Source organism: Macaca thibetana, chromosome 20, assembly GCF_024542745.1.
Source record: "Macaca thibetana thibetana isolate TM-01 chromosome 20, ASM2454274v1, whole genome shotgun sequence".
In the NCBI taxonomy this organism is placed as follows: Eukaryota; Metazoa; Chordata; class Mammalia; order Primates; family Cercopithecidae; genus Macaca; species Macaca thibetana.
In genome coordinates, this window is record NC_065597.1 from 17,588,675 (window position 1) to 17,607,378 (window position 18,704).

The following is an 18,704-nucleotide window of genomic DNA, read 5'->3' on the forward strand; positions in this document are numbered from 1 at the left end:
GGACATGCTTATATACTGCTTCCTTACATATAAAGCGGCACAGATTTCTGGAGCAGTATTTGGCATTATCCATGGAAATTAAAACACATATATCTTTCCTTTGGCATAGCAATCTCTCTGCTAGAGGTATCTCATGGATATACAGTCATGCATTGCTTGACAACAGGAATACATTCTGAGAAATGCATCTTTAGGCGATTTCGTCATTGAATGATCCCAGAAGTACTTAAACAAACCTAGACTGTGTCAACTATTATATACTTAGGCAACAAACCTGTACAGCATGTTACTGTACCAAATACTGCAGGCAACTGTAGCACAGTGGTATCTGTGTATCTAAACACAGAAAAGGCACAATAAAAATATGGTATTTTTTTTTTTTTTTAAGACAGAGTCTCGTTTTGTCGCCCAGGCTGGAGTGCAGGGGTGCAAGATCGTGGCTAACTATAACCTCTGCCTCCTGGGTTCAAGTGATTCTCTTGCCTCAGCCTCCCAAATAGCTGGGATTATAGGCACGAACCACCACGCCTGGTTAATTTTTGTATTTTTAGTAGGGACAGGGTTTCACCACATTGGCCAGGCTGGTCTTGAACTCCTGACCTCAAGTGATCCGACCACCTTGGTCTCCCAAAGGCTGGGATTACAAGTGTGAGCCACTGCACCCAACCTGGTATTATAACCTAATGGGACAACCATCATACATGTGGTCTGTTGTTGACTGAACTATTATGCAGCCCATGATCATAGTCACAAATATTTTCTTTTTTTTTTTTTGAGACACAGTCTCACTCTGTCGCCCAGGCTGGAGTGCAGTGGCGCAAACTCAGCTCAATGCAAGCTCCACCTCCGGGGTTCACGCCATTCTCCTGCCTCAGCCTCCCGAGTAGCTGGGACTACAGGTGCCCGCCACTACACCTGATTTTTTGTATTTTTAGTAGAGACGGGGTTTCACAGTGTTAGCCAGGATAGTCTCCATCTCCTACCTCATGATCCACCCACCTCAATCATGATCCATCCCTCAAAGTGCAGGGATTACAGGCATGAGCGACCACACATGGTCAGTCACAATTATTTTCGTTTTTTTTCTTTTTTGTGAGACGGAGTCTTGCTCTGTCGCCCAGGCTGGAGTGCAGTGGCCGGATCTCAGCTCACTGCAAGCTCCGCCTCCCAGGTTTATACCATTCTCCTGCCTCAGCCTCCCGAGTAGTTGGGACTACAGGCGTGCGCCACCTCGCCCGGGTAGTTTTTTTTTTTTTTTGTATTTTTTAGTAGAGACGGGGTTTCACCGTATTAGCCAGGATGGTCTCGATCTCCTGACCTCGTGATCCGCCCGTCTCGGCCTCCCAAAGTGCTGGGATTACAGGCTTGAGCCACCACGCCCGGCTCAATTATTTTCTAAGATAATTATATAAGATTGTTCCAAGCAGGCCAGGTGTGGTAATTCACGCCTATAGTCCCAGCTCATTGGGAGGCCAAAGCAGGAGGATTGCTTCAGCTCAGGAGTTTGAAACCAGACTGGACAACATAGCAAAACCTTGTCTCTGTTAAAAATTTAAAAAAGTAGCCATGTGTGGTGGCACATGACTGTAGTCCCAAGTAGTCAGGAGGCTGAGGTAGAAGCATCACCTGAGCCACGGATACTGAGGCTGCAGTGAGTTATGATTGTGCCACTGCACTCCAGCATAAGGGACAGAATGAGACCCTGTCTCAAAAAAGTTCAGTGGAGCATGATTTCTATCAAGAAAAAAAGTATTATTACCCTCCAAAGTAGTTGAGACAACACAGGCGTGTGCCACCATACACCAAACCATGCTTTATATGATAAGAAAAGAATTAATTCATTGGGCGCAGTGGCTCATGCCTGTAATCCCAGAACTTTGGGAGGCCGAGGCAGGCAGATCACGAGGTCAGGAGATTGAGACCATCCAGGCCGACATGGTGAAACCCCATTTCTACTAAAATACAAAAAAATTAGCCGGGTGTGACGGTGTGTGCCTGTAGTGCCAGCTGCTCAGGAGGCTGAGGCAGGGGAATCACCTGAACTTGGGAGGCGGAGGTTGCAGTGAGCCGAGATTGCACCACTGTACTCCAGCCTGGCAACAGAGCGAGACTCCGTTTCAAAAAAAAAAAAGAAAAAATTAATTCAAAATGTATTTGTATGACGGAATGCCATGTATCTATTAATAAGAACAAGATTAGGCTAGGCATGGTGGCTCATGCCTGTAATCCCAGCACTTTGGGAGGCCGAGGCGGGCAGATCACGAAGTCAGGAAATCAAGACCATCCTGGCTAACACTGTGAAACCCCATCTCTACTTAAAAAAATAAAAAACAAAAAATTAGCCGGGCGTGGTAGCGGGCACCTGTAGTCCCAGCTACAGGAGGCTGAGGCAGGAGAATGGCACGAACCCAGGAGGCAGAGCTTGCAGTGAGCCGAGATCACGTCGCTGCAGTCCAGCCTGGGCAACAGAGCGAGACTCCGTCTCAAAAAAAAAAAAAAAAAAGATTCAATTTTATGTACTGATAACAGAAAGCTCTCCAAGATGCAAGAAGCTGGGAAAAATGAGCCAGACTCAAATAAAAACAGAAAGAGCATATAGAAATATGCAAAATGTAGATAAATGATGTTTTGAGATTGGCAAAATTCACAGCAGATGTAAATAAATCATACTGAGGACAATGATGTATAGGTGGTATTTTATTTTTTTTTTGAGATGGAGTCTCGCTCTGTTACCCAGGCTGGAGTGCAGTGGCATGAACTCCGCTCAACGCAACCTCTGCCTCCCGGATTCAAGCGATTCTCCTGTCTCACCTTCCCGACTAGCTGGGACTACAGGCACACGCCACCATATCCGGCTACTTTTTGTATTTAGTAGAGATGGGGTTTCACCATGTTGGCCAGGCTGGTCTCAAACTCCTGTCCTCAGGTGATGTACCCACTTTGGCTTCCCACAGTGCTGGGATTACAGGTGTGAGCCACTGCGCCCAGCCAAGATTATTATTATTATTATTATTTTTTGAGCCAAAGTATTGCTCGGTCTCCCAAGGTGGAGCTCAGTGGCGCGATCTGGGCTCACTGCAACCTCTGCTTCCCAGGTTCAAGCGATTCTCCTATCTCAGCCTCCTTGAGTAGCTGCGATTATAGGTGCGTGCCATCACACCCAGCTAAGTTTTATATTTTTAGTAGAGATGGGGTTTCACCATGTTGGCCAGGCTGGTCTTGAACTCCTGACCTCAGGTGATTTGCCCGCCTCGGCCTCCCACAGTGTGGGATTATAGGCATGAGCCACCGCGCCCAGCCCATTATTTTTAAAAATAAAAATTATCACTTACTAAACATATTCTGCCTGATAGTTTTTTTTAATTTTTTTATTGAGACAGGGTCCTACTCTGCTGCCCTGGAGTGCAGTGTTGTCATCATGGCTCACTGAAGCCTTGACCTTCCAGGATCAAGCAATCCTGCCTCAGCCTCCCTAAGTAGCTAAGACTACAGGTGCATGCTACTACACCTGGCGAATGTGCTTAATAATTTATAAAGCACATTTATGTCTGTTTTTTCAACTGGTACTTAACCTTGTTGGCTAGACAGGACAGATTATTCTCAATACTCCTCCCTACCCATTTTTAAATCTAAGAGACAGCAGTTACACAAACAATGAGTAACTGGGATAGGATCCACACCTGGACCTCTTGCCTACAAAGCCTGCAAGCTTCCATGTTAACCTGCAGCCCCCCCGACCTTTTTGGTAGAGACCAAGTTTCACCATGTTGGCCAGGCTGGTCTCAAACTCCCAACTTCAGGTGATCCGCCTGCCTCGGCCTCCCAAAGTGCTGGGATTACAAGTGTAAGCCACTGTGCCCGGCCAAAACCCCAAACCTTTTATTTAAAAGGATATTCAGAGGCCAGGCATGGTGGTTCACACCTGTAATCCCAGCACTTTGGGAGGCCGAGGTGGGTGGATCATGAGGTCAGGAGTTCAAGACCAGTCTGGCCACTATGGTGAAACCCCATTTCCACTTAAAATACAAAAATTAGCTGGGCGTGGTGGCGCTTGCCTGTAGTCCCAGCTGCTCGGGAAGCTGAGGTAGGAGAATTGCTTTAACCCGGGAGGTGGAGATTGTGGTGAGCCAAGATCGCAACACTGCACTCCACCCTGGGCAACAGAGCGAGAGTCCGTCTCAAAAAAAAAAAAAAAAAAAAAAAAAAAAAAAAGGATATTCAGGTTGGGCATGGTGGCTCATGCCTACAATCTCAATGGTTTGGGAGGCTGAGGCAGGACGATCCCTTGCGCCCAGGAGTTCGAAACCAGCTAGATAATATAGTGAGACTCTGTCTACAAAAAACAAAAAATTTAGCCGAGTGTGGTGGCATTACCTGTAGTTCTAGCTATTCAGGAGGCTGAAGTGGGAGGATCCCTTGAGTCCAGGAGTTTGAAGCTACAGGGAGTTATGATTGCATCACTGCACTCTAGACTAGGTGAGAGTGAGACCTAGTCTCTAAAAAAATAAAATAAAATAAAAATAAAATGATGTTCATATTACCTGTTTGAGGAGGGTCTTGCCTCCATCGATACATGTAACTTCTTGTTCTGCTGAGACACCTGCTAGTTGCTCTGCCAAGTCATTTCCAGAAATGATAGGATAGGTAAAATACAAAGTAAGATATGTCAGGTATTAGAAGCTAGCAGGAGAGAGCCTGACTCACTAGTTTCCCATTTCTAATTGACAGTGTTCCTGCAAAAGGGATAACAATTTCCCCAGGTCCATCAGTGAATTTACTTTTAAAAATTTAGTTTGAATATTCTCAAACATACATAAAAGTAGACAGAAAAGTACAGTTAAGCCACAAGTACCCATCACTCAATTTAAAAAATAATCAATATTTTGCCAATCTTGTTCCACCTAAGCCCCCATTCCATTATTTTCTTTTGGTTGGAATCCTTAACAAACCTTAAAATGTCATTATACTTGCAAAAACTTCTGCAACACTGACAAGAATTTTTTTTCTTTTTTGATATGAACACTGTGTAATTATTATACCTAACAATATTAACAATAATCCTCCAATACCACTGAATACCCAGGCATCCGGTTCATATTCAAAATTTCCTAACAGTTTTCTCCTGCCTCAGCCTCCTGAGTAGCTGGGACTACAGATGCACGCTGCCAGGCCCAGCTAATTTTTTGTATTTTTAGTAGAGACGGGGTTTCACCATGTTAGCCACGATGGTCTCGATCTCCTGACCTTGTGATCCGCCCGCCCCAGCCTCCCAAAAAATTTCCCGATAGTTTTAAAGCTGCTCTCTACAGATTTATTGCAATCAGAATCCAAAAAAGGTCTCCATGATGAGCTTGTGATGTCTCTTAAGTCTTTTTCATTTTATTACAATTCCCCCACATCCATTTTTTCCCCTCTGTCATTCATTTGTCAGGTCATTTGTCTTATGAAAAGTCCTGCACAACCTGGATTTGGCTGATTGCTTCTTCATGAAATTGTTTAACTTTTATATACAATAAATTGAGCATTGTGCAACCATCACCATAACCCAATTTAAAATATTTCTATCAGCCCACAAAGATCCTTTATGCCCATTTAGAGTCACTTCACATTTGCACCTGCAGCCCCAGGCAACCACTAATATTGTCTCTGTAGATCTGCCTTTTCTGGACATTTTACGTAAGTGGAATCATAAACTATGTTGGTTTGCTGTTATATAAAACATTAAAAATTGTCCACACGGATTTGAGATATTCTCTTCACAATATGTTAAATTTCCATATACATTCAGGTCTAGAAAGATGTTCCATTTGTAGACTGTTCTACATTTTTAATTTAAATGATTACATCTCTGAGGTATTATCTTGTTCCTCCACCCCTTTTTCTACAAACTATGCAAACTGGTTGTTAGAAAAGAGTCTTGAGCAGATTCAGGGTTTTTTTTTTTTTTGGCATGGGGGGTGGGGGACTGGTGTGTGTGTGTGTGTGTGTACAGTATTCCTAAGTGGCATGAGTATTTCTGATTGCAGCATATTAAGAGGCACATATGGTCTTGCTATCCTATTTTTTTGAGATGCTAAGATTGACCAACGGGTTCAGGTGGTATCATCCTGGTCCTTGTATTAAAAAGAATCCCATCAACCCCGCAACCTAATGGTTTTAGGATCCACTGATGATCTTTGCCTAGACATATAATTTCATTAGGAGTCACAAAATGATGACTTTTCTATCGTTCCTGCTGCAATTAGCTGAAATTTTTCTATTAAAAAAACCTTCAGCCGGGCGCGGTGGCTTACACCTGTAATCCCAGCACTTTGGAAGTCCAAGGTGGGCGGATCACGAGGTCAGGAGATCAAGACCATCCTGGCGAACACGGTGAAACCCCATCTCTACTAAAAATACAAAAAAATTAGCCGGGCATGGTGGCGGGCGCCTGTAGTCCCAGTTTCTCAGGACGCTGAGGCAGGAGAACGGCGTGAACCCGGGAGGCAACAGAGTTTGCAGTGAGCGGAGATCGCACCACTGCACTCCAGCCTGCGAGACAGAGCGAGACTCCGTCGCAAACAAAAACAAAAACAAAAACAAAAACAAAACAAACCTTCAAGCCTGGACAACATAGGGAGACCTCATAGCTACAAAAAAAATTAGCCAGGTGTGGTGGCACACACATGTAGTCCTAGCTACTCAGGTGGCTGAGGATCACTTTAGCCTGGGAGGTCAAGGCTACAGTGAGCTGTGAATAAAAAACAACAAAAAAACCCCCTTCATCAACTATCTGGTTGTCCGAAATACAGTTTATACAGGAAGGCAAAATATTAATATATTCCTGACCCTTTATTTACTAGTTTTTGGAGTAATTAGTTGGGGTTCTAACTTATCATAGTGATAAATGAGGTTTTGGAAAATTATATAAATATGAACTTAAAGATTTTCATTGATTTATTATATTTCAATTCATAATCCAAGAATATTCTTTCAGTAGGAAAATATACTGAATGAGCACCCTCTGGGGATCAGAACTTTTTTAACATAAGCAGGACATCTACTTTAGGGGTCTCTGCCTACGACTGTTAAATAAAGTTCCACTTGCATAACACATAACATTATACTAGGACTCCAAAGTGTTAGCCTAGACAGGGTGCTGAATTTACAAAACTTTTAAATAAAGAATCTAGGCCGGGTGCAGTGGCTCATGTCTGTAATCCCAGCACTTTGGGAGGCTGAGGCAGGTGGATCTCTTGAGCTCAGGAGTTTACGACCAGCTGGGGGAACATGGAAAAACCCTGTCTCTACAAAAAAATTTAAAAAATTAGCCAGGTGTGGTGGTGTGTGCCTGTAGTCCTAGTTAGTGGGGAGGCTGAGGTGGGAGGATGGCTTGAGCCCAAGAAGTGGAGGTTGCAGTAAGGTGAGATTGTTGTTGCTGCACTCCAGTTGTCATTGGGGGGACAGAGCCAGAACTTGCCTCAAAAAATTAAAAAAAAAAAAAAAAGAAAAAGAATTTACTTTCTCAGATGTCTAAAAAAGTGAAAGAGAATATAAAATGCCATTAAAAAGTGACTGACTCACTGGGTCACAAATTACATTAAGCTGTAAGTCACATCAAATCCTCTCTATATAATTATGGCCAGTGAAGGCTCTACAAAACAGGAATCCACAACACTTAGGGGAGAAAAGGGAAAGTGTCAAAGCACAAATCTAGTTTCTAGCCTTCTGAAGTTTAAGCTTTAGGGATGTTAGCCTTGTGAGTCCAAACCTGGTAAAATACTGACCTTCTAAAATGACAGCTCCAGATTCCTCTGCCTGGTCAACAACCCCTCCATACTCTGCAGAGCTGTCACTGTCAGAATCAGTACTACTAGACACCTGCAAGTCTTCAGACACAGGATTCCTAGTCTCTGAATCATAAGTGGCAGCTGGCAAGTCAGGCTGGGTCCTGCTCACCTGAAAGTAAGCATCCAATGGTGCTCTCAACCTGTGTACACAGAAAGACAACAGAATTACAGTACAATGAACTATCATCACAAAAACAATCTATAGTGATTTGAAGTAAATCCTATCACTTCAACCCATCTCCAAGCCATTAACTGCTGCCTTTGAAAGCTGAAGCAGGAATAGCAGATAAGGGGAGACTAGCCTCTTGGATATTATCTTTCACCACTCAACCACTGCTACATTAGCCCACACAGGAGCTTGATCCTTCTGTTAAAAGCCAATTCTATTTTACTGGCTATCTTGGCCATACTGTCAGTATCTTTAAAGGAGAAACTCAGCAATCTGTATGCTGGTATTAGGTAGCTGAAAAGGGAGGTGAGCAAGAAGAAAAAGGGCTTTGTTGCCCAAATATGGCCTCATGGGATTTTGCTATTGCAGCCACCTAGAGCAAGGTATTTTGGAGTACAGTACAGAGTCTGGCTTCTATAATTTCTTCACCTCTCATTGTAGGACAGTATTTTTCTTTTAAAATTTAAATAATGTTAGTTTTAAGATAAAAAACATAAATGGTAATATGGTATTAAAAAAAATAACTTAGAATGATGAGAAGATCTGGGGCCAAATCTAATACTCCAAATCTATCTTGGCTGGCTGAGTTTAAAATAACCACTACTGTACCTCAGTTTCCCTGATTCCTGGAATAACAAAGCATACTCCAGCTTGAGCTGAGGAGTTTGAGGCCACTTATGTCACAGAATTAATGAAACTTTATATTTAGTAGAGATGGGGTCTTACCATGTTGGCCACGCTGGTCTCGAACTCCTGACCTCAAATGATCCACCCACCTCGGCCTTCCAAAGTGCTGGGATTACAGGCGTAAGCCACCACACCCAGACAAATTAATGAAACTTTTTATACTATAGCCAGGCATAGTGGTATGCTCCTATAGTTCCAGCTACTTGGGAGGCCAAGGTGGGAGGATGGCTTGAGCCTGGGAGATTGAGGCTGCAGTGAGCCACGACAGCGCCCATACTCCAGCCTGGTTGTCAGAGCAAGACTTGTCTTAAAACAAAACAAAAAAAAACCCCAGAAAAATGACATCCAAAAAACTTGGGAGGCTGAGGCAGGAGGATCACCTGAGCCTGAGAGTTTGAGGCCACAGTGTGTGAGTTATGATTGTGCTACTGCACTCCTGCCTGGGTACAAGAGTGAGACTCCATCTTCAAAAAAAAATAAGAAGAAAAAATAAAAATTAAAAAAACAGCTGACCGTGGTGGCTCACGACTGTAATCCCCGCACTCCTGGAAGGCCAAAGCAGGAGGATTGCTTGAGGCCAGAAGTTTGAGACCAGACTAGCCAACAAAGTGAGACACCATCTCTATTAAAAAAAAATTTTAAAACAAAAGGGCATTCTAAACTTTAAAATATACCACCTCACTAATAATTACTAAGTATTACTGACAGGCGACCTACTGTAACTTCTAATAATTGACATTAAATAAAATATTGATTATTACCCAGAAAAACTGTTGGGGCCTGCTTACACAGAAAAATTTTGATTTCTAATAGTTTGGGTGCAATTTATTGATGAATTAGGGCTCTCTACTTAAAAAAAAAAAAAAAAAAAAAGATGACCGAATGCTAACTAGAACAAAATAAACACTACTTAGTGTCCAACTCAATAGACAGAAGATTTTTCGCCCTTTTAAAAAAAGAAATGTCAATAAATCGAAAGGAGAAATAGCAATCAAGTTGCTTTCTTTTTTGGAAACTGAGATATAATTAATATACTCCAAAATCTACCATTTAAAAGTGTACAATTCAGTGCGGTTTTTTTTTTTTTTTTTTTTTTTTTTTTTAAGCATAACCACAAGGTTATGTAATCATAATCATAACCATTATCTTGTGCCAAAACATTTTTGTTACACCTAAAAGGGACCCTGTACCCACAAGCAGTCATTTCCCCTCCTATTTGGTAGTCATGTCCTCTCCTTCATTCTTGATTTTAGTACTTTGAGTCTTCTCTATTTCTTGGTTGGTCTAGCTAAAAGTCTGTCAATTTTGTTGATCTTTTAGAAGAACCAACTTTTCCATTAGTTCATTTTCTCTCATTTTTCTATTCTCTATTTTATTTATTTATATGCTAATCTTTATTATTTTATTCTGCCTGCCTGTGTTGGGTTGTGTTTGTTCTTTTGATTATTTAGGAGTGTGTTATTTAATTTCCACATGTTTGATGTGCAAGAATCACACCCATGTAAGATGGTGAACTTAATCAGTAAATGTTGTGTATGTTGACTGCTCCAACGACCAGCCATTCCCCTCCCTCCCTCTCCTTGGGCTTCCCTATTCCCTGAGACAAAACAATACTGAAATAAGGCCAATTAGTAACCCTACAATGGCCTCAGTGTTCAATTAAGGGAAGAGTCACACATCTCTTACTTTAAATCACTAAGCTAAAGTGATTAAGCTTAGTGAGGAAGGCATGTCAAAAGCTGGGATAGGCCAGAAGCCAGGCCTTTTGCACCAATAGCCAAGTGGTGAATGCAAAGGAAAAGTTCCTGAAGAAAATTAAGTGCTACAAGCAAGGCTGATAAGACAGCCTTATTGCTGATATGGAGACAGTTTTAGAGGTCTGGATAGAAGATCAAACCAGCCACAATATTCCCTTAAGCCAATCCCTAATCCAGAGCAAGGCCCCAACTCTCTTTAATTCTATGAAAGCTGAGAGAAGTGAGGAAGCTGCAGGTGAAAAGCTGGAAGAAAGCAGAGGCTGGTTCATGAGGTTTAAGGAAAGATACTGTCTTCATAAAATAAAAGTGCAAGAAGCAGCAGCAAGTGCTGACATAGAAACTGTACCAAGTTATCCAGAAGATCTAGCTAAGACAATTGATGAAAAGTGTGTACACTAAACAGATTCTCAGTGTAGAAGAAACAGCCTTCTATGGGAAGAAGATACCATGTAGGACTTCTGCAGCTAGAGAGAAGTCAACGCCTGGCCTCAAGGTTCAAAGGACAGGCTGACTCTCTTGTTTTTTTTTTTTTTTTGTTTTTGTTTTTTTTTTTTTTGAGACGGAGTCTGGCTCTGTCGCCCAGGCTGGAGTGCAGTGGCCGGATCTCAGCTCACTGCAAGCCCCACCTCCCAGGTTCACGCCATTCTCCTGGCTCAGCCTCCCGAGTAGCTGGGAGTACAGGCGCCCGCCACCTCGCCCGGCTAATTTTTTTTGTATTTTAGTAGAGACGGGGTTTCACCGTGTTAGCCAGGATGGTCTCGATCTCCTGACCTCGTGATCTGCCCGTCTCGGCCTTCCAAAGTTTACAGGGGATTACAGGCTTGAGTCACCGCGCCCGGCCGACTCTCTTGTTAGGGGATAATGCTGCTGGTGACTTCAGCTGAAGCCGATGCTTTTTTTTTTTTTTTTTTTTTTTTTGAGACGGATCCTCTCTCTGTCGCCCAGGCTGGAGTGCAGTGGTGTGATCTTGGATCACTGCAAGCTCTGCCTCCTGGGTTCACACCATTCTCCTGCCTCAGCCTCCTGAGTAGCTGGGACTACAGGCGCCTGCCACCACACCTGGCTAATTTTTTGTATTTTTAGTAGAGACGAGGTTTCACCATGTTAGCCAGGATGGTCTCCATCTCCTGACCTTGTGATCCGCCCACCTCGGCCTCCCGAAGTGCTGGCATTACAGGCGTGAGCCGCCACACCTGGCCTATGTCTGTGCTCTCTAAAAGGAACTACAAAGCCTGGATAACAGCTTATCTGTTTAGATGATGTCTTACTGAGTATTCACTGAGTATTTTAAGCCCACTGTTGAAACCTACTATTCAGAAAAAAGGATTCCTTAAACATATTACTGCTCAGTGACAATGCACCCAGTAAACCAAGAGCTCTGAAGGTGATTAATGTTATTTTCATGTCTGTTAACATAACATATTCTGCAGCCCAACTTTCAAGACTTTTTATTTAAGAAATAAGGCCGGGCACAGTGGCTCACACCTGTAATCTCAGTACTTTAATGAAACAACATCTCTACAAAAAAACAGAAAAAATTAGCTGGGTGTGGTGGTTTGTGCCTTTAGTATCAGCTACTCTGTAGGCTGAGGCAGAGGATTACCTGAGCCTGGGGAGGTTGAGGCTGCAGTGAGCCATGATTACACCACTGTACTCCAGCCTGGGCAACAGAGTGAGACCCTGTCTCACAAAAAAAAAAAAAAAAAAAAAAAAGAAAGAAAAAAACAGAAATATTTTGTTGTGACTCTTAACTGTGGGAAAAAGCTTTTTTTATTTTTTATTTTAATTTCTTAAGATGATAGCTGCCAGTGATTCCTCTAATGGATCTGGACAAAGTAAATCGAAAACCTTGAAAGGATCCACCATTTTTTTTTTTGGAGACAGGGTCTGGCTCTGTCACTCAGGCTGGAGTGCAGTGGCACGATATTGACTCACTGGAACCTTTCACCTCAACCTCCTAAGTAGCTAGGACTACAGGCATACACCACCAAGCCCAGCTAATTTTTGTATTTTTTTTTTTTTTTTTTTTTTTTTTGAGATGGAGTCTCGCTGTGTCTCCCAGGCTGGAGTGCAGTGGTGTGATCTGGGCTCACTGCAAGCTCCGCCTCCCGGGTTCACGCCATTCTCCCACCTCAGCCTCCCAAGTAGCTGGGACTACAGGCGCCCGCCACCACGCCCAGCTAGTTTTTTGTATTTTTAGTAGAGACGGGGTTTCACCATGTTAGCCAGGATAGTCTCGATCTCCTGACCTCGTGATCCACCCGCCTCGGCCTCCCAAAGTGCTGGGATTACAGGCTTGAGCCACCGCGCCCGGCCATTTTTGTATTTTTTGTAGAGACAAGGTTTCAACATGTTGGCCAGGTGGGTCTTGAGCTCCTGAGCTCAAGCAATCTGCCCACTTCAGCCTCCCAAAGTGCTGGGATTACAGGCATGAGCTACTGTGCCTGGGGGATCCACCATCCTTGATGCCCCTAAGAACATTCATGATTCATGGGAGGAGACCAAAATATCAACATTAACAGAAATTTAGAAGAAGTTGATGTCAAGTCTTACGGGTGACTTTGAGGGGCTCAATATTTTAGTTAAGGAAGTAACTGTAGATAGAAACAGCAAGAGAACTAGACTTAGAAGATGCGACTGAATTGATCTCATTCCTAGATTTTCCTTTCCCTCTTATTGGTTAGTTTATTGTTTATCCCACTGAATATCCATTACCTTAGGCAGGCCCCAGGGAAAATGATTTAGGCTTTTCACACTCTGCATTGCTCTGATTCAAGAGTAGTCTTGCAAATGGGGTTTTCCAGAGAACCACCAACCAGGTCACATAAAGATAATTCTCTGGGAATGAGGCTTTGAAGGTGCTCCAATCCCTCTGGTGCCTGCCAGGCTGTTGGTTTTTACTATGATTACAGGCAGATGATTTTCACAACTACCAAGGAGCTGGAGAAGGGGACAAGAATAAGGAATGCCACAGAGCTCATTGAGATTTGACTGTTTTTCTTTAAACAGCCCTCCCTGGATTGCTGTAAGCATTCAGTCAGTTTCCCAAATTATGAAAAAGTTGATCCTGACAAATTCTGCCAGTTGTTTCACTACTTTTATGGAGATAATTCTCTGTGGTCCTTACTCTGCCATTTTCGCTGACATCACCCAGGTTTTCTTTTTCTTTTTTTTTTTGAGATGGAGTCTCGCTCTGTGACCCAGGCTGGAGTGTCGTGGCGCAATCTCGGCTCACTGCAACCTCCACCTCCTGCCTTGGTCTCCTGAGTAGCTGGGATTACAGGCACCCGCCACCACACCCGGCTAATTTTTGTATTTTTAGTAGAGACAGGGTTTCACCATGTTGGCCAGGCTGGTCTCGAACTCGTGACCTCAGGTGATTCGCCCACCTCGGCCTCCCGAAGTGCTGCGATTACAGGTGTGAGCCACTGTGCCTAGCCAGGTTTTCTTTTTAAATGGTGCTAAGCAACTTTACCAACTCCATTTCTTGAGATTCTGAGTGAACAGCAGCTATAGCTACCATAAGACTAAACACATAAGGAAAGCATTTTATAAGAGGATTTAATCAAATACAAACTAGAGTTAGGCTGTTGACATGTATATCAAAAGAATTCTACATAGAACCCAGTAAAAAAGTGGTAAGACACTTAAAAAAAAATCACTCTTTAATACTGCTTTTATGTAGTAAAGAATTTCCAAAGTCAGGCAAGAACACAGGAAAGGAGAACTATGAAAACCAACAGGAAGCAGTGCTAGGGTTTCTCCTTGGGAGCACAGATTTAGAACCCAAGAAATCCTCCTCCTTTCCTGCACTTACCGTCTTTGAATTAAATATATTTTGCTCCTTCCTTACTCTCTGTAGTCCTAAACTCCATATGCTCCATGAAAACAATATTGTAATCTGTGTTCACCACAGATTACAATATATCACCAATATATCTAAGTGATACAATATATTCACCAATATATCTAGGGCAAAGTTTAGTCTCTCACACAGAGGAGTGTTATCAATATTTGATGAATGAGTGATGACCCCTGCAGCCAGAATGAAGCCGCCTCAAACAAATAAGAAGGGAGTTTGTGACCTCAGCTAAGCCTGTTGGGAAGAATAAGCTCACTACTTAGCTTTCTGTAGCTTTGGCTTCTTGGCTGACTGTGAGTCAAAAGCTGTTCACCTTGGCCCAGGCTTTCAACACCTGGCCCAGGGACGGTCTGTCAAATGAGTAAATGTCAAACACCACACTGAGAAATTCATCTCAAGAACTTCAGAAGATTAGTCCTTCTGAATGCTAATTTTCAGAAAATTAGTCCTGGGAAAGCTCATACTTTAGGGAAAAAAGTTTTAATCACATTTATCTGGCTCCAGAACTGATGTTATTTCCATTGAACTGCACACTTTCTGACCTTTTAGGTTATTCCCTTTGTGGAGACAGATTATGGCTGCCAAATAGCTTGACTGACATCTTTCAACATCTAAATTCTGTATAACTCTTTCCCTGAGCAGATTCTATAAGAAAAAAAATTTTTTTTAAGACAGAGTCATTCTTGTCACCCAGGCTAGATTACAAGATTTTGGCTCACTGCAACCTCCGCCTCCTAGGTTCAAGCAATTCTCATGCCTCAACCGCCCAAGTAGCTGGGATCACAGGTGTATGCCACCACATCCGGCTAAGTTTTTGTATTTTTAGTAGAGATGGGGTTTCGCCATGCTGGCCTTGAACTTTTGGCCTAAAGGGATCTGCCTGCCTTGGCCTCCCAAAGTTCTGGAATTACAGGCGTGAGCCACCATGCCCAGCCACATCGAACAATTTTCTCACTAGAGTTTGGCTTCTGTGTGGCTCTCTAGTGATTCTATTTTTCTTTGTAAGTTAGCATCTGGTTTATAAGTGCCACCCTTATGTTGGTTAATACAAGTCAGTGTGCCTGACCAAGCAGAATCCACTGTGCCTCCCCCAACAAGAATGAGTGCATGGATAAACGAGACTGAGGACTACTGCAAGAGGCCTCCTGACAGTCAGTCAGTTCCTGAAGACACCACTCACAACTCTCAGCCATGGAAAGTTGGCTCATATTTACTTTGGCACGGTCCCCAAATTACACCATAAGGTGCCTTCACCTATAACACCAATGTATGAAATCTTACCCTGCCTTTATAACATGAGTAATCACATCTTAAAATAACAGACTATAGGCCGGGCGCAGTGGCTAACGCCTGTAATCCCTGCACTTTGGGAGGCCGAGGCGGGCGGATCACGAGGTCAGGAGATGGAGACCATCCTGGCCAACATGGTGAAACCCCGTCTCTACTAAAAATACAAAAAAATTAGCCGGGTGCGGTGATGGGCGCCTGTAGTCCCAGCTATTCGGGAGGCTGAGGCAGGAGAATGACGTGAACCCGGGAGGCGGAGCTTGCAGTGAGCGGAGATCGCGCCATTGCACTCCAGCCTGGGCAACAGAGTGAGACTCCGCCTCAAAATAAATAAATAAATGAATAAACAAATAAACAGACTATAGCCAGGCCTGCAGGCACATGCCTATAATCCCAGCTACTCAGGAGGCTGAGGCACAAGAATCGCTTGAACCCAGGAGCCAGAGGTCGTCGTGAGCTGAGGTAGAGCCATTGCACTCCAGTCTGAGTGACAGAGCAAGACTCTTGTCTTAAAAACAAAACAAAACAAAACACCACAGTAATATGCATTTGCAACTCTTGTCAACACAGAACTAGGCATCTGTCATCCTTGATGGGCACTACAGACACTGGAGCCACAGTCATGGCAAGCCCAACATTAAAATCAGCAGGATCCATGAAAAAGAATGCTGAATCCAGATTCAGAAGGCACAATTCCAATCCAGCCTTATCACAACCAAATCACAAATTATCCCATCAGCTTCCTCATTTGTAAAACATGAGTAATGGATGACCTAGCTACCACTTTTTAGTACCATCTCAGTATTTTCACAATGTTAGAAAACATCGGCATGGTTGCGTATGCCTGTAGTCCCAGCTAATCAAGAGGCTGAGGTAGGAAGATCGCCTGAGCCTGGGGAGGTCGAGGCTGCAGTGAGCTGTAATTGCACCACTATACTCCAGCCTGGGCAGCACAGTGAGACCCTGTCTCAAAAATAATAATAATTAAAAGAAGAAGAAAGAGAAAACAAAGGGATTTGATCGAAGCTTCCTCCATCTGCCTGTGTAGAAAACAGGGCAGATCCAGGTTCCAATACCCATGCTAACTCCTCTATGCTATAGCTATGAGACCCTGAACAAAGCCCTCTCTCAGGGTACAAGTTTCCTTCACATACAAATTAGAGGTTGAATTATATTTCTAAACATATTGAAAACACTTAGAAGACCAAATGTGAAATAAAATACTTTAAGTAAAGTAAGAAGTTAAAAAAACAGACAGGTTTAATTAGTTGGGGGTGGTGCCATGTGCCTGTAATGCCAGCTACTCGGGAGGCTGAGGCAGGAGAATCCCTTGACTCTGGGAGATGGAGGTTGCAGTGAACCAAGATCGCGCCACTGTACTCCAGCCTGGGCGACAGAGTGAGACTCCGTCTCAAAACAAACAAACAAACAAACAAAAAACAACAACAGACAGGGTACAGGCAATTGTTATTCTTCATAACAACCCTACTAAGACTTGATGGCTAAGCCCTTCAAGAGGCAAGTTCAAACCAAGACTATGAAAGAAAATTAATTAATTGTGCCTCTCGGTGGAATGCCAGCGAATAATGAATTTGGGTGAGTAGAGGAGATCTGCAAGTGAAGAAAGAATTTTTGGTGTACAAGACACAATCTGAAGAATAGCCAATCTCTACAAATGTAGATTGCCAACTACCACCTAGTTTTCAAGGCACAATCATTTAACTTATCCCCTCATTACTTTGTGAAGTAAGGCAAGCAATTTTATTTCCATCTGACTTATGAGGAACTGGGGGTCAGAAGTTATCTGACTTGCCAAAAGTCACACTGTCAGTCCTTGAATGGCAGAGCCTCAGTTTCATAATTCCTAGTACAGCAATGATCACAGACTTATCCATATATTGATTTACCTGGCACTGTCTGTCCTCTGAGACCCTCCGGCTCTTGCCCTCCGTGAAGCAGATACCCTCCTTCTTGTTCTCATTGGCCCTACACTGTGGTTTGAAGATGAAGGTCTCAGGAATTCCAGCATGCCATGAAGTCTCTGCAGTCCACTGATGAAGTTGGTCATTGAATGCAATGAAGATGCTCGGATGGTGTGATTAGCATCAGATGCCTGTCTATGTTGTTCTGAAGTTCTTGGATTGATGTTCTCCACATTGTCTTCTCCCAAGACCTCCACTTCTGTCAGGTCAATAGACAGTTGTGGAGTAGGCTGGAGTAGGGGTGGTGTCACTTGGCTGCCAATCACTTCAGCAGGAGCTGGCTGGAAGATCAGTGGTCCCCCCTGGCTGCTGACCAAATCAGCAGGAACAGGCTGGAGGAGGGCTGGTCCCCCTTGGCTGCTGGCCACATCAGCAGAAGCTGGCTGTTCTTCAGCATGATTTAACTGTACCTGAAGATCATATTCCATTGCTTCATGAGCCATCACTAGGGAAACAATTATTTGCAAAAAGTATTAATAAAATAGATAAAACATGCTATGTAGGTGACAGAATCATATTTAATCTTTCTGATTTTATGCTTAATATCATTCTTAGCAAGACTGAGAAGCTTCAAGAGAAGATTTTAACTATTTAAATTTTAAGTCAGAAGTGTTTGGTAATGGACTTTCTTCTCTATAACAAGCATTTATAACCAGTTTTCCAGTTTGCCCTTAGAAAATGTGAAGTCCTGTGATCACAGTAGTATCTTCCAAAATAGAAAGATCTATAAAGAATAAACAGAGAAAGGACATTTTTTACACTTGCAAAATTAACTGAGTTACTAACTCAAAATGGAAATTTACCTGATTTTTCCAAAAAGGCTAAGCAAACTTTTTCCTATCCCTTTCATTATTTTTGTTTTCCATCTCTAATTCCATCATGTTCGCCTATTCAACAAATATTAAGCACCTATGTTCTTTTCATGTTTCCTATCTTTAATTCCATTACATCATTTTGAAAACTACCACCTAGCTTTTAAATTTAAAAAAAAAATTTTTTTTTTTGTTATATAGATGAAGGCTTTCTATGTTGCCCAAACTGGTCTTGAACGCCTGGCCTCACCTCCTCATGCACCAGGACAACAGGACTGAGCCACTGTGCCTCTCTACCACCTAGTTTTTAAAGTATATC

The 18,704-nt window shown here is 42.9% G+C and overlaps 1 protein-coding gene across 2 annotated transcripts in view; it reads right to left on the bottom strand.

Annotated features, from left to right (window-relative positions):
- RFWD3 (ring finger and WD repeat domain 3) overlaps positions 1-18,704 on the bottom strand; it is a 47,588-nt gene that overhangs the window by 24,947 nt on the left and 3,937 nt on the right. For both annotated transcript variants that reach the window (XM_050772700.1, XM_050772701.1), the window contains 3 exons: positions 17,499-18,018; positions 7,767-7,969; positions 4,542-4,612 (listed from right to left, as the gene is read on the bottom strand). In XM_050772700.1, coding sequence (XP_050628657.1) covers positions 4,542-4,612; positions 7,767-7,969; positions 17,499-18,016 — 792 coding nt within the window. In that variant the 5' untranslated portion in view covers positions 18,017-18,018. The remainder of the gene's footprint in view (positions 1-4,541; positions 4,613-7,766; positions 7,970-17,498; positions 18,019-18,704) is intronic.